General features: G+C 34.0%; 1 protein-coding gene across 6 annotated transcripts in view; it reads right to left on the bottom strand.

Moving 5' to 3' along the window:
- Positions 1-25,260, bottom strand: part of KCNMA1 (potassium calcium-activated channel subfamily M alpha 1) — a 494,817-nt gene that overhangs the window by 142,225 nt on the left and 327,332 nt on the right. For all 6 annotated transcript variants that reach the window (XM_086752630.1, XM_086752629.1, XM_086752628.1 and 3 more), the window contains exons 7-13: positions 23,368-23,443; positions 21,503-21,673; positions 19,101-19,192; positions 5,647-5,757; positions 3,604-3,709; positions 2,112-2,194; positions 741-810 (exon numbers count right to left, since the gene is read on the bottom strand). In XM_086752630.1, coding sequence (XP_086608756.1) covers positions 741-810; positions 2,112-2,194; positions 3,604-3,709; positions 5,647-5,757; positions 19,101-19,192; positions 21,503-21,673; positions 23,368-23,443 — 709 coding nt within the window. The remainder of the gene's footprint in view (positions 1-740; positions 811-2,111; positions 2,195-3,603; positions 3,710-5,646; positions 5,758-19,100; positions 19,193-21,502; positions 21,674-23,367; positions 23,444-25,260) is intronic.

The following is a 25,260-nucleotide window of genomic DNA, read 5'->3' on the forward strand; positions in this document are numbered from 1 at the left end:
GCAGGCCACATATGAGTAGTCTGTCCTCTGATATATTCTTCCTAGCCCTGTTAATCAGCAGTTTGTATCCTTCCACATCTCAGGATTGAATGAATTGACTTCATTGCTTTTAAAGGCCACAGATATAACATCAAAAATTTGCCAAATTCTTTTCCAAAGGTGATTTATAATTTTGATCTCTATAATATTTTTAACAACAAATTCCACAACTGAGTTATGTTTTATATGAAAAAAACCACTTAATTTTATTTATTTTGTACCTGCTACTTGGCAATTTCAGGTCTACATTGTCATGCAAGGAAAAAAAAAATCAATAAATCGCCAATAATACAATAATTATATGCAATTTTTTTTAAGTATCCACAAAGAACTAACTTCAGATGGCTTGCCTAGAGGTCATCAATTCATCTGTAGCTCTAGTGTAATCAGCTCAGCAAAACTTACAGAAACTGAGGGGTTAATAGGGGTTAATTCATCTGGAATTAATAGCAACTATGGACAATGTAGCTTTGCGAATTAGATCCAAAGCAATTAACCAATGTCAGGATGTTTCATCAGGTTCCTTGCATATATAAATAAAACTGAATTACCTTGTAACTGGATTACATTTCAAGGCTTATTAGGATGTTTTTGTTTGGAAAGAAAAATACTTACTATTAGTGGAGCTAGCAAAATTGTGTACGAGTGAATGCAATGTAGCAAAATAATCTGGGAAGAGACACTATTGGTCGTTACATTACCTTATTGTGATACTGCAACATCTGAGTGATAATTCTTATCTTCGGATGATAATTCTTTATTGAAATAACTCTAAAGATAAAATAAAAAATAATTAAAATAACTTTTCGCTGGTGGGATATCTGAATAATATATCCCAATACCTCTACTTTACTATGTTGTCAAGTGCTACAGTTAAAATTGTACCCTCTTATTTATCTGAACTGTAAAGTATACTGACAGAAGTTAAATCTATGCAATATTTACACTTAGTCAAATTCAGTTAATAACCACCAGCTAATACCAGAGAACATCAAACTTCAGGAATTATGCAGTTGAATGGTTTGCTTTTATGGAATTTGCAGAAAAACAGACTTGTTTTACTGCAATTAATGTCAAAATAAAGCTTCTCACACTGCAACTGAAATGCATGTTTGGAAAATGAAATTAGGCATATTTAAGACCTGCACCTTCCACAGACAGCTAGATCTCTTGTACACAGTGAACTTTTTCCAGCGGAGAAATTTGATTATTTTTTTAATTTCTCCCTTTCCTTGAATTCACAGCATGCATAACACTGGCGAATTCTATGTTAGAGAATTTTTAACAAATCCTTGACATTTTAACAAGGAGAGACTGATCTCATTAAAACTAGGATTGTATGAACAAAAACCAAAAAATTGAATGGCTTAGGTTTGCTCTAACTCTCGCTGCAATCTACTGACTGACTCATCTCCTTCCTTTAGAGAATACAAGGAAGAAAGTAGACAAGATCTGGTGGTCCCTAATGTGATAAGTACCTTGTCAATCAAAATAAGCAATGTTCGGTCTTCAGTGTAAAAAAAAGGAGGATGGAGCTAGGAGATCACTATATTGTTACTATGATGAAGTAAGATGCTCCCCTCAAGCAGCACAACTACTTCTAGGAGCAGATATACAAAGGAGCAATGAGGTATGAAGAGAATAAGGGTCCTTCTGTCTCATCATTAACAGCAGCTCATGCAGTACATGCACTCAAGTAACATACCTTTGCAACAACATAACTGCATTCTCTTTCATGTCATTTTTATTGGGACTGTGTTCAGCTGTGAATAATTAAACCCTCAGTCCTGCAAAATGACTAAGAGTACCAAAGTTTGTGCTTCAAGTGTCTCTTCTGACACACTCTTTCTAAGGCAGCTAAATTAAATCAGTTTAGGTAGGAATTTAGGGTATCCTCATCCCTGAACTTTTGAGAAAATGTAGTAATTTGTCCCCTAAAAAAATTTCTGCAATATTCTTCAAGTGCAACAGATCAGCAATAAAGCTGTGTATGGCTATAGCCTATTTGGACACCAGAAGTTAGCTAAATCAGTGTTAAGAACCAAAAAGCTATTAAAAACAAATGAGTTTACCTCATAATATTGGAGGCATCTTCAGCATCTGGGTCAGCACAGTATTTATTGGCAAGGATCAGGCAAGCATCTGCTGACTCTATCTGAGACACCAAAGAACAAGCAAACATAAATAGCAACACCTCTTTCTAGCTCTTCCTTCACCATAAAGTATTAGGGCATCCAACACTGCCATTATGAGTGTGAATGTCAGTTCTTAATACCACTAATCAAAAATGTTACACGGCTAACGTGTTAATGTGAGTGATTGTAACAGCTCTCATATACACACAGCAATTCCTTAAAACTTGCTTATGATGCTCAGACCAGGTCAGTAGTTCAATTATTGACTCTGACTTTGTATCAGCTGAGGCATGAAGGTGTTAATGGGCCTATCTTTTGTAACCAGATACTGAAATTTAGATCCCTAAATCCATAGGAAGTTCCTGTTAGTACAGTGCTCCTACAAGTCCTGCGGCTTTATTTGGGAATTTAAGCACCTTCCTGTTAGAGACAGGAAGAAGCAAATGAACTGATGATTTAGAATCTGAGCACCAGTTTTAGAGAGCATGACGAGGAGAACTGATCTGTTCACAGGACCTCTCCGTTCACACAAACCTCAGCTCTATTTAACTCAAAGCAGATGACAAAAGTATTTTTCGGTGTATACAACCAAATACCGACACAAAGAAGGGCGGAATACAGAACACAAAATATCAACACACAATTTTATGGTCATAATTAGAATGTTTTGTTCTAATGAACTGAAATAACATATGTTGGGCTACAAGTTACACAACTCCTGCAGCCAAAATGGACAAAAGACATGATTAGTACTCCAGAAAATGTTAACATTGCACTAAAATATTCTTGCCTTAAGTAGTCAGTTTACATTCCATTTAAAAAAAAAAAAAAGACAGACAGAAGAAGAAACAAAAAAAAAAGTTAATACTGTATCTGACACCTTGCCATCTTTGTTTTTTTCATTTAACCTTCTTGCTTGGCTTTAAGAGTACAAAACAATTTACCATGGAGGATTGTAGACAATAAAACAGTCTCATTTTAGCTACCAAAAAAAAAATTAAGTTGTATTTTTTTCCCCAGGATTCTAGACAATAGAAAACGGGTTTGACAGGTGAAAAATTATCTTCTAATCATTCTGATGAAGGTAAGACAATAGCATTTTAAGAAATTACTGTAAGACAATGTTCTACTATATTAAACTTTAATGTAAAACAGAGTTTTGAACTAAACCTCAATGAAAAATTCACAAAGAGTTCAATGGAATGGCAATATGTCTTAAGTCACAGTGTTACTGTAGCTTTGAAGATCTATTGATCAAGTGAAAACAAAGTTCGTAAGGATAGATATAATTTATTAGGCAAGCTAACAGAGAATTGAAAACAATCTTTTGGGGTTACATGAAGAAGAGCTTTACTGTTTTTTTCCAAATAATGCAATGAGAACTTTAAGAAAAGTCAATTATCAGGAAAACAGAACAACAGAGCTGTACCTTCACTCTCGCCAGGTCATGGGGATTAAGGACTGAACCCTGATAAAATTCCACCTGAGTGAAGTGTCGTTTAAAAAGAGCTTCCAGCTCAAGGTTTGGGGAAATACTGCATTGGGAAGAGAAAGAAAACACAAGAACAAATGAGAAATCAGTTTCCATAATTGCCCTATTTCCTTAATTTATAAACCAACCCATTTATTTATTTTAGGTAATCAGACTCCTGCTGATGCTTTTCCTGTGGTGCAGAAACAGCGTGTGTACTTAAAATACAAATACTATACTGTTTTCACTTCCTTACCTCAGTCTACAGCACTTCTGGCCCACTTCACTGTGCTACTCTGCATGGTCATAATTTGACAGTTTCCCACAGATATGAATCCAGAAGAACTGGTGCAAACATTTGAAAACATCCTCATGCAGCATTCTCCACAGAAATAGTCTAGTAAGACAATCATCCTCTGCATGTCCCCACCATTTGCAAAACAGCCAATTGCATCAAATAAAACAGCTCAATGCAAAATCACTAAAAGCAGGAAACGGAACCCTATCGGTGCCCTGTGGCCTGTATGAGCTACAATTAAAACAAACATAATTATGCTGTGACTTTGCCTCATTTCTTTTTGCCATAACAAAAAAAAAAAAAGAATTAAATGCATCACAATCTATTATACAATGTGCCATCAACCTCATAAATACCTTTTCTGATGCCACTCAATAAAACAGAAGGGATTTAACAGCTGCATAGTAAGTGCCTGCGGTATTTGCTATGCCAGATGCTAAATTGTAATAAGAAAATGAAACAGATATTTGCAAATATTTGTCTGTGAAGGCACAGAAGAAAGCAGGCAGACACAAGTAGCCAGGTGCTAAACTGCCTTCATATGCAGTTTCCTGATTCCTATCACTACGCTTTCTCACTGTGTAAATCTGGATCTCCACTTTTCTCTTACAGTCAATTCTTGTTATTACTTAGAGAGGGGAAACAAGCAAACAAACAATGTAGTTACTTGAGGATATCACCTCTAGTTCAATTTGAAAGACTAGATAAAAAACTGCAAGTGCTTCTGATTCTTAATTTTCCAGCTTCTTTTGTTGAATCATCATAAGCGATCCTTTAACTTTTTAATAATTTTCTTTAACAATAAGAAAAGTGCAGAAATTGATGCTAAATGCAAAAATATTACTCATTCATAGCTTGCAACACTTCTAGACAGATGCCATTCCAGAGCAGAAAAGACCTTTCATGCTGTCTGTCTTTCTAGCACCTGGCTATTTCTAGCAGCTGTTCCCATAGATATGTCTATTTGATGTTGTATTACGTGTAATGCAGAGCCTGCAACAAACAGCAATCACCTTAAGAAACCTTTCCAAACCCCACACTGGAAAAATGCAAGAGACTGTGCACGTAGGTATGTATATATGGGTGAAAGCGCAGCACTAATTATCAACGTGACAAGAATTTCTTTTCTATTTTCACTATACCTGTAAAACAATGTATCTCATTTACATTAAAACTAGACCTGCACCTACATTTTTCTTTTTATAAATATTTCGCAATACGAAATAAGCATTTTTTTCCCTAGTAAAATCACAAGTGAAAATGTGTTATCAGATAGCCTAAGTACATATGACATACCGTATTTTTCACTAATTTTACTGATTTTACCAATTTTGGTAGTTTCACTAAAAATATTTGCCACTAAAGAAAATTCTAACATATATTTATTAGTATATAAATATTTTTTATTTCAAAATTCCATTCCAACTTCAACTATGTGTTTAGCTATCTACCTCACAACTAACATGATTGAGTTTGAAGTCTGTCTGCTTGAAACATCAATACTTAGCAACGAGTTACAAAAAAAAACTGCAGAAAACTCCTCTTTTTTTCCAAAATAGATTGTTAACAAAAGTAACTGCAAACATTAATTTTATGGTTACTTGGAGCTTGAAATATCGCCTCTTCCCCCCCCAAAAAAAAGATATGGCTTAATTGAATGAGTTTTAGTAACATGGTAAGACTAATCTTGAAAGATTACTCACTTATGCAGAAAGACGATTTCTACGTTGACATCATCCCTATCCTTGTGCAGGAAGTCCTTCAGGAAGTTGGACACACTTTCAAGAGTTATGTGACCACAGACAACTATGTGCCTGATGCAGAAAAATTAGAGTTAATCTTGCAAAGAAGGTAAATCAAGCAAGAAAGAAAGCAGAGAAGGAAATGACAATATATTGTCCAAAAAAAAAAAAAAGAGTATTAGTCTCTTCTTGATGTTTTTCTAGATCCTATTCCATGAAGTCAGAGAAGGAAAACATCAGTTCCAAATGATGCTTTGCAATTGCATATACATACTCTCACCTGCAAAGACTACTGTTAACAAACCATTTGGCCAAGTTGCAATACACATTTAACAATAAGTGGCATCATTTATATATATATGTTTATACACCATTTAACTAGTATCTTTCAACTTTTTTTTACACATCTTTCTCCACATCTTTACCTCCTCTACTGATATTTACTTTTAAATTTTTTGGTTTATGACATAATGAGACAGCAGATCTCCCTATGGTTGAAAGCAGACACTTATACCAATGAAGGCAGTGCAAAGCTTGCCAATTATAGGCCATAAGCAGTAAAAAAGAAATCTTTTTGCTACCATGACTCTTGCAAGGAGAGTACTCTACAATAAGAAATCATTATTTATTGCACCATTAAAACAGATTGCTTAGAAAATGAAAATTTGCACAAACTGTGATGTTACAAAGGTTTCTACTGCTCCGTGTTTCCATTACTAGATGTATCTCACCATGTAAGATGAAAGCACAATATATACCTACACACACATTCTCGAATTCTACATCTTAAATTCTGAGAGGCTGAAGAAAAGGCCTAGCAAATTGCACTCTTCCTGACTTAAGGGATCTTTGCTCCTTTATTTGTAAAGCAAAGTCCAAAAAATTTATTATTAGAATATCCTACGTTGTCTCACAACTTTCTTCATGGACTAAACTCTACCCCAGCTTTCATTACAGTCATAAGTTTAAGACAGATGGTGATTTTGACATGCCTATTGCTAACACTTCCAATAACCACATTGCTCACAGAAGTCAGGAAGAGGGACAAGGTGGCATAGATACAATTCCTGAACTAAGAGAAAGTCAACTTCATTACAGTAATACAGAGTATGCACAAATGCTACTAACACACAATTTCACAAACTTATTTGGCACTTGAACTGCCAAATGTGAAGCAAAGTAATTCCAAGGGTAAGAAATAGACCATCCAAGTCTCATCTACTTCAAAACTGTTCTGTGGAAAACTCAGTAACACAGAAACCTCACTGGCTTGAAACAGCAAATAATAGATTACAGCAACAATTACTTATGTAGTAGGCTATAACAGGAGTCTGTTCTTGTTTCGTAATTTGATGCTTGATGAAATGTGTGTGGAAAGTACATAGAACTCATTGGAAAAGGGATAATTTTACAGAACAAAGAATAAATCAGTAATACGCATCATGCAGTAAATACTATCACTATCATGTACTGTTACTTTTGCAGTGGTTCAGATGTTTACTAGAAAAGCAAAACACAACAAACTATTATAGCAGTCTAGCACACTACTATATTGTTCTACTATTATCACTTTTATAAATAGCATAGCACAGAGTTTTAAAGCTTTATTTAGAAATATTATAAACTCAAACTCTCCTGCATGAGTTCTTAGTGATATCATCAGGACTCAGATATAATTTTAAAAATAGCAGCAGTCAAAAATTTCAACAGTTTCACTGTTTTTAACAGGGAAGGAATGATGAGACACTGATTATGCCATTTTGTATTTAACATAGGACTCAATACTATGAACTTCTCTTGCTAAATTAACTATCCAGAGTGTCTCCTTTGGCTTCAGTAGGATTTTACTCATTTTGAACCTAAGTTTTTGGTGCATTGTGTAGAGAATAGAGATCTCAGACTGTAAAAACGTAAAAACACAAAAATCTCTGAGTTAAAGCTTTCCTGTTTTATAAGGTAGTAAGCACAATGTCAGAAAGCAAGGTGTAAAATATATTAGCTCATCCTTTTTTGGTGCAAGGGGTCCTTAAAAGGTTTCCTCTGGGATGGATCTTTGCAGCCTGGCAGAGTCTGCAGCAGCCTCTGTACTGGATAAAATGCCGCCTACAGTCCCTGCCTCAGAAGTGCTCTGCTTCCCTAGTGGTGAATTGCCTGAGCTGCCAGCACTGTGGGTGCACGCATTACTGCTCTCCCAGTTAGGCCAGGATAATAACTTTCAATATAGAACGCTAAAAGCAGATGCATTTGGTATAAAAGTTCAGTCCTGTTATGATTCTTTTTCAGTAGCGTTCCATAGCAACCTGCTCCCATCAAAATAAAACATTTGGCTGTCAAATACTCTTGCATTTGAGCATCAGGACTGATTCTTTTGGAAGTGTTAGAAGGCATCTGCACCATGGTTTCATTTTAGCACTCTGATTTGGGGCTGGACATTATCTATTCTGCTCTTCCTTGCTATCCTTATATAGTGCAAGACAGTGTCCTAAGCAGCGATTACAACAAAAACTGGTTTTCAAACAATATTCTGATGAGGTATTAGCATTAATTTTTGGTTGAAAACTCCCACAAAAAAAAAAATCTTCCTTTAACATAAATTATATTTTTCCTTAGAAGTAGAAGAAATTGAGAACAGGTTTCCTACTTACCCAGAGAGAGTTATTAAGTACATTATTTAAGAAAACTTGGAGAGCATATATTGTTCCAATCTGTCCTGTATATAATTTGAAGATTTATAACTTCCTCTGTTTGTTTCAATAAACATTCCCTTCCCATGTACCACCTACTTTTTTTCCATGCACAGAGAGTTTAAATAAAGTCAACATTCTGGATATCTTTTGCTTTCAGCTAGAGTTGGTTGGTAGAAAAACACTGTATTAATAATAATAGGTCAACAGAAATGTCTAACTTCTGTATTAAGCTTTTGTTTATGAAAAATCTCAAAAGTAATACAGTATTCAGTTAAATTATTATGATTTCTAAATTTTAAAAACAAAATTTAGAAATTCCCTTACAATACTGAAAACCACAACTAAGGAATTTAGACATTTTTATTGCTGGTAAGTATTCAGGAGGACTAAGGTTTCTGTTAAGTAACAGTTGCCATTGGTATTACGTATCAGAGGTGAAACTGGCTTAATATACAAATGGGAATCCATATGACACAATTGTGATGCTGCAAAAATAACATTTTACAGACAATCAAAAGTTTATTAGGAGCCATATTCTATCAACCAATAGAATCAAACTAATCCATTCTCTCCAATATGTACTTATTATCAAAATTAATTATAGCTACCAAATATGAAAAATTAGTACAGTTCTATATAGTTGATTTCTCTTGTGATTCTACACAGTTGAAATTCTCTATAGTACCTAAGTACTATAGCACCTATTTTTTCCCCTCAAGTATTGACATCATTATACATTTGCTAAAAATACATTATCTTCTTATAAAGTAAACAAAAATGGTGATAAAAGGTCAAAGCTATCACAGAAAAAAAACAGTTTCAGGAAGAAAAAAAAAATGAAATAAGCAAAAGCTAAAGCATGTAGAATTCTGACATGAGATAATTGAGAACATACACTTAATCCATGTAAATAGCACTGTAAATGAAAACAGATCCACTATGAAAAGGATTCTTCAAAAAGTATCTTTGCATGGTTCTTCCTTCAAAGGACGCAATACGAAAGGCAAATCTTTTGCCTGTTTATTTTTAAAGAAATTATATCCATTTCCTTGGAACAAGTATAAAGAACTTGAAGAAACTCACTGTAACTAGTCTGTCATAATAAATCAAACATATTAAATACAAAATTCTGTTCAGCATTCAGTTGAATACATGCTGTTCACTTGTCAAGTAACTAAATGAAGTGTGGCACATATTGATCTAGATGTCTCTATAAAACTGTAATATTTATATCAAATTCATATGCTCAAATCTCTTTATGGTCTTTCTGCTTAGTATTCTGAACATATCTTCATCTATCGACCATCTAAACTCTTTCTTTGCATACCAGTAGCAGGCTGTTGTGGTTGAAGTAAACAGGTTCTTGCAGTCTAACTTATTTTCCTCAACAAAGGATGGGTCTTATTCACTTTTTCTCATTAAGAAAAGTCAATATTGTCAACAGAGACTGTACATACGGCCCTCTTGTTTATCTATTAGTCATAAGATTCTTTAAATAAACCAGTCTACAATATATTTCTAATTGCTTGTGCGTTTCATGTTTTACCTAACATGACTCAAGATTGTATTAGTTCAGTTAAGTGAAAACTTACACATGTGCTTAAGTGTCTCTCTTATTTGGTTAAACATATGCCTTATTTTAATATAAGTATAAATTAATACAGATAGAGTAATAGGTGCTGTACAGTCATGATTTCATGGATTTCTCTTTTTTCAGAGACGACTTGGAGCCAAAGATGTTCCTCCAAGGACCACTTACATTTAGCCAATGTGTACAGTGAGCCAGAACAATATGCTTTAATATTTTAACTATTAAAAAGCCTTGTCTATGTATTGCATATACAACAAACACAAAGACTGAGAATCACTCATCTAGAACAGACACTTCTGGACCAAAAAAACCACATCAAGTTGGATTTTAAAAAATAACTCTAGCAGGTATGAAACTAAAAAGCATTATGCCCAAACTTGTCTTTTTGCATTAGTCATTCATGTCTGTGAAGACAGAGCACAAAATACTCTGAAAACAAGGCAAGGTTTTTTTAAAGAATTCAACTGCAAGCTATTTTCTCACTCTGATTCTCAAATCAAGCTCTATAAATCTTCTAGTACAAAAGAGACAAGTAAAAAATATTCAAGGATTTAAAAAATTGTCTGTCAAGTGTGTAACATCCCAGCAACTTTATTTTAACATTTGTTCTCCTTCAGTTGTTCATAAGAAAGTAGATTTTCAAAATTCTCTTTACTCCTGAAGGATTAAAAATTTCGAAAGTGTTGAAGTTACCAAGAAGCCAAAAGCACTGACTTTCGTATATGTATCAACATTAAATTTATAAAAGAATATGACTACATTGTGACTGGAGATGTGATCGCAGTATGTGAGAACATGTCTGAGGTACCTTTAACTTCTGTAAACTGGACCTGCTAGCTTCAGTTGCCAACTATTCAGGAACTAGAGTGAACACATGAAGTCTGTACAGAAGCTGCTGTGATTAATTCTGACAGAAACAATCTGCTCTTTCCAATAGGTTCCACGCTCTTTGGAATCTCTCTTATATCGTGAGTAAAAGGAATTAGTTAGTACCAGAAAACACTCAAAGATCTAAATTCAGTGTATGGTATACAGTACAGATCAGTGGAACAGCACTAGATTATACATCAGATTAACATAAATGGGAAATCATTAATGTCAGGCATTTGAAAGTTACCTCTGATGCAGATATTAATTTACTTTGTAACCAATATAAGTATGTAAAATTAAGAATCAAGAGGGAATAATTTTGAGTTCTCTTAAACATAAAATTTATAATGTGTGACAAACATACAGTCACACACAAGACCCTAATTAGTTGTGAGTTATAACAGCTACAGAATTGCAACAAGCACACCCACACAAATCTAGGTTTCAGTCTTACTCAGTGAATACTGGTGGTGTGTCACTGGCAACCTTTAAATACTAGAAGCTGGTTCTGAAGTGTACAGAAATAGTACAGAAGAATTCACTCACACCAGTCCTCAAATATTTTATGCCCACCTAAGTGAGATTTCTACTGCAGAATAGGCCACTAGAGTGCATTTCAGATACCTTAATCCTGGATAAATGGCACACTCTTTTGTTGAAACTGCATATTAGAGCTTGCATCTAAGCCTGTTTGCTACAGCATGCTACCATAAGTAGTTCACTGTGAGTTGCTTTTTTAATTTCAATTTCCTTGCTCAATTACAGCTAAATTAGTCTATCTTATATTTTTATGATCTAAGGAATTGTGCAACACTTATCAATAAAGCAAGATAAGAAATAAAAGTTAATATTCTTTGCTTGATGCATAACTCTGAAACTGCAATAAAAAGAAGAAAGCACAATGATTTGTTTCTTCTAGGGTCTGGATTAGCTAAGAGGCTTCCACTGTAGCTCAAAGCAAAGGACGAATACTCATCCTTTCATTCAGTCTTGATGCTAGTATTATCTAAAATATTTCTACTTTCACAAAATAATACCAAAATATTTGGACAACACAGCTGTATCACCATAAGAAATAAGTGAATAATTTAGCATAAATAGAAGTAAAAACCTGTTAAATGCTATGGTATGCACAAGGAGTCCATACTAGAAAGCTTACAGTAAAATCCAGGAGTAAACTACACCTCCAGTAATAGCATCTCAGTTGCAAACAGACCTTAATCTACTGTTCTAATCCCTCCAGACCCTGGGCTTCCTTCTTGCAATATTTTGTGCAGCAGATATCACACACACAGGATATCCTGTTCTTATTTTTAATTTATTTCAAAAGTATTTACCCTTAAATAAATTGCTATGTTACAATCATTACTCATTATCAAATTGCATTATGCATTGTTTTTTTTAAATGCTCAATGGGTCCAAAAATAACTAAATCCTTTGCAAGCAACGCAGGAGTTAGAAAAGGCTTTTAAGATTTTCGAGCATTTCATTCATTACCACAGTCAGTGCATTTCTTTCCATAGAAATCATCCCAACATGTCAGGACTAATTTTCTGCAACAGGATCTGAGTGAAAGCTAAAAGTCAATATCCACTAAAACTTGCTGATCAGTTCACCACTTCTGCCATCTCACATCGCACTCCCTGGAACGTCCACACTTAAAGTCATGGCCTGCTTATTTTGTAGAATATGGTACATCAGCAGATTTATAAACCAGATTCTGTCTTTCTTGAGTCAAAATTTGGACAGCAACAACTGCTATTTTGATGTCAAATCCAAAAGTTCTTTTTTAAGTTTAGGCAGAAAGAAGGAAAAGTTGAAATTTTTACAATGTTAACTAGAAATATAAAATTAATGCTGTTATTGTAGGAGTGGAACATGATTTGAGACCTAGAACAGATATTTTTTTAAAAATCATAATATTGTTATATGTTACTTTCCACACTTCATATCGTTATATGTTGCTTCCCACACTTCCTTTCTTGCTTTCATAAGAATGGATATAGCTTAAATAAGCATGCAAAAATGAAAAAAAAAAAATACATTGTCCTATTAGTTTTATCTGTCACTCTATTTAACACTCACCAGATTTTCTTTATCACTAAGTGAGACTTCATTTAAAACAGTGGGATTAGAAGAATGGCTAGCAGATGGGAAATAGAGACACCTCTGGGGATCATAATGCAATCCATGTCACATTCTCTTATTACATTCTTATCCCACTGGAAAATAATATCTTACATATTGTATCAAATTATTCAATATAACAATCTAATGTCACTTTCTTTGGAGCTATGCCTCTCATTACTGCAGCAAATGGACCTTTGCCAAAGTATTTGGATAAGCCTTAATTTTTTTTTCCTAATTTTTAATCAAATTCAAATGTCTAATGAGTCCAAGATGGCCTGTCAACTTAAATTATCTGTTTGTCTTTCTGTTTACCATATCTATCTGTCTACAGTTTTTATTTTTCTCTGTGAAGTTTAGTTACTGAACCCCATGTTTCCTTCTGGAAGGAATCTCTAACAGATGATTCTTCCTGTTGATATGTTGATGATTTGCTAATTTATGGCTTGTAAATTTAAGATATCTGAAGAAATCTCTGGGAAGCAGAGCAGATCATGAGAGAAAAGAAGAGAAACAAGAGATTTTAATAGCTTATACAGTAAAGAATTGTGATTTCATTAAAATATAATTTTAAATCTTTTATATCAACTATAGTAATGCCTCTAGACCAATTTTTAAAAATATTTTCAAAATTTAACAAAGTTTAGCATAACTACTTACTATTGAGACAAGATAAGCAGTTTATATATACACATAAATGTATATAAAATAATAATAATCCCTCTCTCTGCCAATATGTGTTCACATGAAACTGTGTTCTGCTTGCTGACCTCATAAATTGTTTCCACTGGATTTGATAGCAGTTTTACATCAAAAAGGCAAAAAGAATTTGATCTGTGGAATTGAAAGTTGATAATTCAATGTAAAGACTCAAAAAAGTCATAAGTTATCCGATCTCTCTTTCAGTTCATCAATTTACAAATGTGCCTTCCATGTGCTTTCTGGAGCTCTGTGCAGGCTGACTTAGAATAAGATAATGTCTTTAACTGGAAAATATTTCACAGAATTAAAATCCAGTCTGATCATATGAACACATGAACGAAGAAATGAAACAACTGAGTAAGAACATTCTTGATTCTCAAGTAAATTAGTTAACTGCAGAATAATAACTTTTTTTTTTTGGCTTAAGAAAAGTAACACAGATGATCTTGTAAGTCTTGTTTTGGCTAGGACTGAATGTGTAATTTCCAAATATCACAAAAAGCGTGCAACAGCAAAGTTCTACTTATCCAAACCCAAGGATTTCTTGAAGAAAACTCTTGTCTCTTAAGACTTAAAACATGAACTTTATAGCTAAGAGGTTAGTTGGAGCACTTCAAAAAATTATCCAAAGCCAAAGTGATCACTACTTATTCCAGCCTTCCAGATGTATGCAGGCATGAACTAACCTGTAGGCTTATTCCTAAATTCTCAAAACAATCGCCTGTCAGCTATGGTGATACAGTAGCAGATACATTTTCACCCTTCTGTAGTACTCCAATTTAAAATGATCCTTTGAATATTAACTCAGGAACTCTACAGAAAGTCAAATCAAAAGCCTTAAAAACAAAAGAGCTAAATGTAGATAGAGTGTAAGGAACCAGCTTGCTATTCTCAAAATTATTAATAGAAGTGTCTAAGAGGAAATAGCATCAAGCTATATACCATTTCAGTTGTAACTGATGGAAAAAAAGTCAAACAAAAAAGCATAAAACTTCCCCTGCTTATATATATATAAAATTATGTATTATTTTCTAAACTGAAGTCTAATCTATAGACTTTTTATAATAGTGCAATAAGATCAGATTTTTTTTCCTTCTCCACCCAACTACATGCTACATCTAGCTTTTATCTTCAGTATTTGCATCCAATATTTTGCCATTACAAACTACTTCATCTTTTCATAATGATACTAGTTTGTCACTAATTTACTTTATGAAATTACCTGAATATAACTTCTCTCAAGTATATGCTTTCATTAGTTATTTCTTAGAGATCTAGTAAGTTTTGCAATGTTTTAACGAGATATGTCCTATATAATATTGTAGATGTTTTTCAGTGTGACAACATAATGCTTGGTGACAAGGCAATTAATAAGAGTTAACCTTCATTATAAATTTGCCTACTTTGCATTTTAAAAGTATTCCTCTTATTCAGAAACATAAACTTGCCTCCATTAAATCTCACTCAGTCAGGTCTAATCTATTAATAATAAAAATATTCCAACTGTTCTACATAAAAAGTAAGTTAGTTTGTTACCTGCTTCTCCAGAAATCAGCAGAACATGGGCTGACATGTAAAGAATATTACGTGCAATACCTGCTTTGCAAAAAGTATTTCCCAAAACATATGATTATGCGCTACAGAATTTATCCAGAGAAATTCATAGGAAGGAGAAACAGTAGTGACTGAATTGATCATGTGAAAGAAAAGAAAAACTATGTTATCCTAAGATACCTCCTAGCAATTCTGATTGCTTCTCATGCCTGAATTTTACTTCCCAGTTACATTTTAGTTATATACATATATATATTTAATATCAACTATTTTCTGTCTTTGTAACTAGTCTGGTTTTCTCTGTATCACTTGTATTCAGTGGTGACTACAGCAAGAAGCAGCTGTTTGTTCTGAGTATAACTAAACTAAAAAGGCTAGTTTTTCTTCTATATCGACCATCTGATCCTGATGTATCAGGGCACATAGTAAAAACATTACAGTGTTTTCTCATGAGCTGGTCTGTAAACAGCAGCAAAACAGCTGTTTAGCAGTAATCTCCTTACCTATAGAGCAGATCTCATTGCTTACAAATCCGAAATTCAAGACAAGGATTGATAACTTTTTTGTTAACTACTTCAATTTTTTGGCAGTAGGTTGCAATTGTGCCAAAGTGACTACCCTACTTATCATTAAATGTGTATGTTTGGTCACAGTCACATTTTGTATAGATATATTGGTATGCATTTTGGTGTATATGCAACAGTGAGCACTGTTTATTTAACAGATGAAACTTAAGTCAAAGACTAAAATAAAATTCCTGCTTTGTGTTCTATGAGACCTTAGAAGTCTTATCACAGGAACATATTACGAAGCAGAGATCATAAATTAAATTGAAAATTCTCCATGGACTTTTGTAACAAAACTACCTGGCATCCAGTAAATTTAATCAGTGGTAACTGCATATTACCTACAAACTACTTCTGTTTCCAAACTCTGTATGTATGCACCTCTAAGAGAGAAGTAAGCTTTATTGTGCAAAGTGATTCCTGTATAGTTTATGAGTCCTTTGGGGACTTTACTGGCTGAAAAGCAAAATGAAACACAAGATCCAACTTGCTGATGCATTGGTTGTTTCTCTCCTTTAGCAAGTGGAGTTTATAGAAATAATTTTTATGTATACATTCTAACTTAGTACTAAATTGATGTAGTGCACTCTTCACAATATACATAATCATAACTTAATTTTAACTTCCCACCTAGATGTTTAATAATCACATAGAGGTATGTTATTCTACAGACATAGTTCATGAGTCAACATGTATAAACATATATATAAACGCTACAAAGCACATTCCATGTATTTATCTATTTTGGAGAAAGTTTAAAAGTACGCACATCTGCTATTAAAGAGCTGAAATGACATCTTTCAACAAAATATACCTCCTTTCATTTTGAACATGCATTTAATTTTATCTGGAAACTTTCTGACGTTATGAACAGAAGAACCGTAGTTTCTCATTATGTTTGCTGCCAGAATCCATGCTTGGTTGCTCAACTAAAGACCTTATATTGCTAATTACTACCAGATGCCCACATCCTAAGCAAAGGAAAACTTATTGGTTCTGACAATCCATTCTCTCAACACTGAATTCAAAATGAAAACTTAAATTTTGGCCAAACATAACATTTCATCAATCTTGTTCTACTGACTGCAAAAGCAACATCAAACAAGGGGTGCTAATGGTTTTTTTACTGTGCAGTTCCCAAGCTTAGATCCTGTAATGAAAGGCCCACATGAGAAAAGGACATCTTTAAACTACTTAGTCATTAATAATTGAACCAGAAAACAATGCATAAAGTAAATCGAACAGTTTGTAGGCTGATAATAGAACTGAGTTTCAAACGACAAGTTATATGATCAGTAGAGATCAGCAGGGAAAGCACTGACAACAGAGTGAGCTAAAACCAGACAGATAGTGCATATAAATAAAGAGAAAAAGAAAAAGTGAAAAAAATAAAATTAAGCACGCCCCAAAGCTAGCATAAGCCTGTAATCTGGAGTTGAGCTTTTCAGGATGTGGGGTTCTGACTGAAAGTCAGGTCCAAGTTTAGAGACATCTGAGCAATGCTGGGTACTAGTGACAATGTAGAAAGGGAGAGACTAAAACTCTCTATGTAAAACAGTTTTTAACCATATTCCCCTCTGCTATAACTCATTTGGAGCCTCACAGAGGCATAAGTTCTGCATTTGAAAGACTTTGCTCAGAGAAACCAAGTATGAATACAAATTTGAAACTGAGTAGACCTCTGTCACAAAAAAAAAAGAAAAAAAAAATCAGGAAATTAATGATACCTATCTCAGAAATAAATTAAGGTATTTGTTTAATTGCAATAAGTGAATTATGATGCAAGTTTCCAACATTAGTGTTTACAGTAAAAAAGCCCCAAACTTTAGACATTTGAGGGTATGTTAAAAAAATGAAAGTACTGAAATTTTCAATTGTGTCCTCCAATTGCTTGAGTATTATTGAACATGCAATAGTACAAGCTATAACTAAAGAAAAAACTTGAATTTATCTACCCACTGATGTAAAACAGTACTCTACAATTAGCTGTGTGGGACATTTACAGTCTTTCTGCTCCACAGAGAGGAGAAACAACTTGATAAAACCACATTTATTAAATGATGCATGAATGATGATTTGAAAGGAATAAACATATCTTCTTAAAGCAAGGAGAGGCACAATTAATTAGATGCATTGCTTGCAGTACCTTCTTTATGGTCTACAGAAAGGATTTTATATAACTAGTCTTTTAGGGCAAATATTTCTCTACCAATGAATGTCACAATGATATGTAATGAAACAAAAGATGGCAACACTAAAGGTGATATAGAGGAGAAGCTACTATATCGCCAAGTACATCTAGTTCATTAAAGGCTATATCCCAGCATGTCTAGATGCTGAGAACACCAGAAAGAGCTGGTTTTAACTTGGTCAAGAAAACAAGCAGGTTTTCAATAGAAATGTAATGATCTAATGCGGTCCACTAAAACTTAACTTTTGCTACCAGGTAAAGATAGTATTTTTTAAGGGTTTGGGTTTTTTTCCCATACTATACGGATACTAAGGCTACTACTTGCTCTTAGGATAGGTTTTATATGGTGTGTGGAAGGTAATCACTTTAAATCCCTGGTCATGGATCCTAAAATCATTACTGTTGGCAATATTCATATGAAGTCAAAAGGAGCTGCATGAGATATGAATCTGCTGTTTGAACAATGACAAACAGCACTATCAGACTTCTGACATAGTCAGTTTAACGGAATAAGCCAATCAACACAAATCTCACATTTTGCACTCCAGTAAACGCAACTTTTCTAAAGAACTGAGTTGTTTGAAAATCATGTGAATTATCATTGTCACTTAGTTAAGAGGCGACCACATGATAATCTGATGCCCAAAACTGTGAAGGGACAAGTCAACCTTGTTCCAGAAGCTAACTGCATAAGCAATAGTAGCATTTTTTACAAGATATATCAGTGTAGTCTCAGTAGTATCCAGGTTCTCTTGAAGTAGGGACAAAATGTTGTGACTTGTACCATAGCATAGCCCAGGTCTCTAATTATAGTGTGACAACTCTCCAGTGGTAACATCTGATGTCAAGGAATACAGCCTTATAAGCTGTGAGTCAGCTATTACCACCTTCAGGGGCTCTTTAAAGTCACACAACCACACCTGGTCTTTTTTGACTTACTTTCTGCCTCGAGTTGAGTTAAAAGTCCCGCCGTATTTCTTCCGATTAAGGATGAGAGCAGCAATTTCTGGCACGTAGCGAGCAAACATTGCCTACATGCATGAAACAAAAACACAAAAAAAAAAGAAAATGGCATGCAGAGAGTGTTCTACTGCAGCAGAGGCAGCAGAGCCTCCTGGGATACTTACTTTCTTCCACTAACCGCACTATAGGAACCACCATATTTCTTGCGGTTTCCTATTAACTCTATGATTTCAGGGACGTAGCTGGCAAACATGGCCTAAGAAGAAGATAGGAGACAGAAGAAAAGACTAAAAAGAGAGGCCAAAGAAAGGGGGATGATGAATATTTTCAGAAGATATATATCTTTAAGATCTGAAAATCCAAAAGAATTAGATCTATGAAGTTGTTTAAAAAGAAAATTTAAAAAATGTAAAAGTTCTTATCAAACAAAACAAGAAAGGTCAATGTAAAAGTTGGTCTTGGAGAAGGTGCACATCTTATAAATTAAGAAAACCATCAAAAGAGGAAAAATAGGCGCACAAAACAAAACAAGAACAAAATTAATTCAAACTGATATCTAATAATAAAATAAAGTTATCTTTAATTCTTCCTGAAGAGGGACAGGGAAAAAACCTATCCAAGTTCCACTGCAAAAACCAAAACCAAGTGTTATTATTACTGTTACATTTCTATTTTAAAAGACAGACTTTTTTTCCCCCGTTATTACGATTCAAAAGACTACAAAAACAAGATGTAATCAGGGGGTTATTTCCCCTGCCAAGAAACAAAAAAGTCACCTCCCCACCCCCAAAAAAATCTTTTCCAAAAGTTTCTGTTTTTAAAAGGATTGGAATAACATATGATAGAAAAAAAGGGGTTGAGGAGAAAATAAAAATTATTCTGCCATGTTTTGTCCAACAAACATTTTCCTTGTGGCTGGATACTTCGAAGAGCTGCTGCCAGTTGACATAGTCTTTGTCTTCATATGTCAATAAACATAGATGGGAATGCATATTTATGCTCATATATATATACTCATATATATGTATCTGTGTGTGTCTCATATATAGCATTCATAACATTAATCATATACATATCACCTCTTTAAGATGTATGTATATTTGAAATCAATATATGAGAGTAAGGTAACAATACACACATGTATGTATGTGCACAATATATGTTGTGAGTCATCCATAAAGCACTTACCTTGCATAGCGTAAATATTAAAATAAACCTTGCTGGTTTCATAGAATCATGGAATCATAGAATAGTTTGGGTTGGAAGGGACCATTAAAGGTCATCTAGTCCAACCCATCTGCAAGTAGCAGGGACATCTCCAACCAGATCAGGTTGCTCACAGCCCCATCGAACCTGGCCTTGAATGTTTCCAGGGATGGGGCATCCACCACCTCTCTGGGCAACCTGTTCCAGTGCCTCACCACCCTCATTGTAAAATTTTTTTCCTTATGTCTAATCTGAATCTATTTCCTTCTACTTTAAAACCATTACCCCTCATCCTATCACAACAGGCCCTACTGAAGAGTTTCTCCCTATCTCTCCTGTAGATCCCCTTTAGGGACTGGAAGGCCACTGTAAGGTCTCATCTTCTCCAGGCTGAACAGCCCCAACTCTCTCAGCCTGTCCTCATAGGAGAGGGGCTCCTGCCCTCTGATCATCTTCGTGGCCCTCTTCTGGACTCGATCCAACAGCTCCATGCCCTTCTTATGTTGGGGGCTCCAGAGCTGGACACAGTACTCCAGGTGGGGTCTTACGAGAGCAGAGGAGAGAATGAGAATCACCTCCCCCAACCTCTCTTGATGCAGCCCAGGATGTGGTTGGCTTTCTGGACTACAAGCACACATTGCCAGCTCACAGAATAACATTGAAGGTTTAGAAAACAACATTGCAACCGGTCCTATAATATTACTAACACTGATAAATAATAGAAAAGTTTATATAAGACAATTAGTAACTTTGGTACTATATACATATAGGACAAAGAATACAAGAATTTGTTGATATAAAAGGATACTGGTTATGGTCATGTGATAAACTGTGTGAGTTAAAATTGTGCTACATGAAATGAAAGGATGTTTGATATTAAAGAGAATGTGGTTTGCTATCATCTGGATCAGGCAAGCTGCTCTTTAAGGCAGTCCAAAGCCACAGTGTTTGTTGGAATTCTGGGAAGGAACACAGAAGGGTGGGTAGGACTTCTGAAACCGCAAAGTGCCTTGAAGTATCAATAGCAGTCTCAAAAAAATGCACTACAGTCAGTTACTAAAAAGTAAAGGACTACAAATAACATTACAAGCTCAAGTGTTAAGGCACTTCATGTATTCACATGCATTACTCATTTTAATGAATTAGAAAAATTCTGGCTCTACTAAACTGGACTAATTTTACAAGCTCTGACAAAATAGTAATCTATAGAAAAAAATGGGATGTATTACATGTATTTAAAAGTTTTGTAATTAATTTTAATTTACTAAATAAGATATTATTATTTCCTAAATTACAGCATTGAGATATACAGGATCAAATATTAAGGTAGCTGTAATAATAATAAAAAAAGAGTTTTTACCAATCCCCCAAGGATGAAGAATACCATGAAAAGGCGACCAAGGGTTGTTTTTGCATAAACATCACCATAGCCAACAGTGGACATTGTCACCATGAGTAAATAAACACATTCCCAATATGTTAGTGGTTGATTATTTTGGAAATTTTCCCATGGATCCCCTGAGTTCTCCACCTAAGATGCAGAAGAAAACATACAATGAATTGTGTTCACAATTGTGAACAATTGTGTGAGTTGTACCATAAATTAACTCTACTGTATGTGCATGCACATGTGCCTACTTACATATATATATATATATATATATACACACACACACACGAAAAATCTGGCATATAATACAAACTCTGGGTCCTTTCCTGTGATTTATTTTGAAGATATACAGAACCTAACCCTGTCCCAGTTATAGCATTACAGTTCTTTTGGCAATATACATAGCCTGGCCACTCATACTATTTATGCAAAATACCTTTTCCATTCATCACAAAATAATATAACTTATTAATGCAACTAGGTAAGTTCATTTTACAGTAATTTGTTCAGAAATTTTTCAGAAAGAATCTTACTTGTAATGCAATTATACTTCTAAATGTCTCTATTTTAAAGCATTAAGTAGCTATTAAAGACATCAGTGACATGCTAAGTTTAGTGATACACTATTACTTTTCCAATAAACTAGTGTAAGTGACGAAGGTATACATTTATCTGTAGGAAAGGAGTACGCCCTCTAAAATTTGTTCCACAGTAAAAAGTTTGAAGTTTGAGGATTCCTACAGTAGAACAGAGAAACTTACACTGAAAATAATAAAAAAAAAAACCACCCCACACCAAAATCCAAGCCTTAGAAATCGTCTACCTAACACCTCCTCCCCCCGATGTAATTTTTAAAAGGCTTTTTTTCTTGGTTCAAAAACAGAAAAAGAATACATTTCTACAATAAAAATGCAATATTTGCTCAGAGGAGTGTAAAAATGTGGTCATCTGAGAATGACAAGCCTATCATAAACAAAAATATTAAAAATTTTGTGCACCTTTATAAGTTAAAATTAAATTACTATCTGGTATAATAAGAAGATAAACATTCTGAATTTAATCTTATATAGCTGGATGCAGGTCAAGGTAATTCAAGTGAAGTAAATTAAATTGCTCTGGACTAACATCAATACAATTAAATTATAACATTAATCCAAAGCCAGTCCCAAATAACTTATTACTACTAGCAGCTTAAAATTTTTCTGATTCTAACTTGATCATAACATGTACTTAAAGGACAAACACTTAACCATGAATGCAAATGTACTTCTATACTATCTTACATTTTTCAAGTATTGCTGTGAACAATAAAAATCTATTGCAAAAATCTATATTATCTGTGACTGAAAGCTACACCAAAAAAAAAATTTGAAATGTAAAACCAAAAGAGAAGGAAATAATTTCTAAAAAATTGCTACCAGGAATGTTAGCAATCCCATTACTTCTCGTGGAAATACAGAACTGCTTTCTTCTGGCACAACCATTGACTTCGCAGTACCTCGGTGTCATTTCAGCTCTCCCAACCCCTTCCAGGAAGCACTCTGGGCAGTTATTTAGGAAACATTGCCACCTACTGGTACATTCCAATAATTCAAGAAATTGCACCAGTCCAAATCTCGTATTTTATTGCTGAGGTTAATGATGTATTACTTACTATTCATAATTAATTTTGAGTAGAAGTCTAAAATTTGGGAAGCTGTGATGTCTTTTTTTTATTGTACTCTATAGATGTGTTAAAGGATTATCTAGAGCAAGGCAATTTCAGGTAATAAAGTAGCTCAGAGAACAGATGATCCATGAGAAAAAGTCAATGAACTATTTTCAAATATACTTACCAAATGTATGAACCCAGCTGCTGTCAGCCACGTGCTGATAAATATAGAGCACAGATTCACCAGCTTGATGGAATTACTGAAAATAAACAAAACGCAACAACAAATAGGAACTTAGATTGGAATTTATCACACATTTTTAATATGTACCTGTACACAATTGCATACTTTAAACTGAAAGAGTCTGATGATGATTTCTGAAGAGAAGTAGGCTTAATCAAAAGCCTATGCAAAATACGTACTATTTTGTCTTCGCAGAGTTCACATTTGCATAATTTAGCTTAAAAGAAAAATGTCAATGCATTTGAGAGCAGAAAGACAAATGAAAATCTTAGCTGCATCTGTACTCATAATAAACAGAAATAAATAATGTTTTTTTCACAAATAATTTGGTTGCCTCTCCGTCCACTCACCTTCTCATTTTTCATCACTATACACCTCAGCAATTATTTACATGTACATATTCTGTTATCCTGGAATACATCCATGCAGATCCAATGAGTTAAACTGAGCCATGCCAACTGACTTTAGCTTCTGAACACTGCATTTATACAAACAATTGACTGAGGGTTTTTTAATTATTTATTTTTTCATATGCTTCTTGTATATTCCTTGTGCTTTTGACCCCAGACTTGTGGAGGCTTTAAAAAGAGGATGTTTTTGTTGCATACTCACCACATGTTAACACTTGCATACATAACCATAGGGCAAGACTATTTTCCTACAGTTATAGCAAACAACTAATGAACTATTGCATCCAATCTGTAAATGCCATGTTGTTTTTGTGAAAAAAAAATATATGATTCCCAAATTAAATAACTTAGGTATTCTACAGTTTCTGTGTAAAGTTGAAAGCAATTTTCACACTACTCTGTTTGCATGAACTCCTGTGGACTTCTTTGTGGAAATTCATACAGAGCTAGAGTATTTCACACTTCACATTTACATTTTTCTAAAAAAAAAAAAAAAATAAAAAAAAAAAGATTGAAACCTACCAAACAATCCCTGCAAACTGCAAACTCTTTAATCCACTGAGTAGTATGTTCCCTGTTCTATGCAGAAGTTATTTGGAAGCAAGGACCTCACTCAGTTCAGCAGGAAAACACAACATTTAAAAGCTTGTGGAAGAAACATAGCTGAAGCTTGCTCCCTCTCTTCTTACAAAAATCACTATGATTTAAAAAACTAAGAAGGTTATTCAGCAAATACACAAGAAACTGAAGTCCATGGACTACTACTTCTAAATAATCTTATTCATTCACGGAACTATCTTAGAAATAGCTCTCATTTGTTTTTGATAACATTTCTAAGAAATAATAATGCCTCAGAAAAATCATTATTAGTCCTAAAGCAATACATTCAAAAATAATTTTAAAATGGGGAAAATTTCACTATCAGTGTTAGCAGTAGCAGTTTTACAGTAGAATGAATTAATAATTCTGTTTATAACTACTTTAAGGACAATAAAAATGTATTATGTTCTAAACAAAGTTGAGAAATGAACTTGCAAAATTAATCAGACCAGCTCCATTAAAATATTTTTAAGAGTTAGTGCAGTGGACATCTGTGGGTACTAGGAAAGAAAGACAATTGCGTAGTATGACAGATGCTGTAACAAATACTGTACTCAAAAATAAGATAATGTACCAGCAGTTCTGCAATTGGGTAGTGTTCACCTACATCAATATATATTCCCTATTTCTTAAGGTATGGTTGATTAAGTTTCATAATTTGTTGGTAATAACATTCAGTCATACCGCAGGACCCTAACCAATGTGTTTGTAGATTAAATAAAAACATAGAAATCTTGCTGATGTAAAGTTATGTTATGAAAGGCTAAATATCATTCTTCACCTGAACTTAGAACGGGAAAGGCTCCTCATACAAGAGAGTGGC

Source organism: Chlamydotis macqueenii, chromosome 7 (assembly GCF_036417535.1).
Source record: "Chlamydotis macqueenii isolate bChlMac1 chromosome 7, bChlMac1.mat, whole genome shotgun sequence".
NCBI lineage: Eukaryota > Metazoa > Chordata > Aves > Otidiformes > Otididae > Chlamydotis > Chlamydotis macqueenii.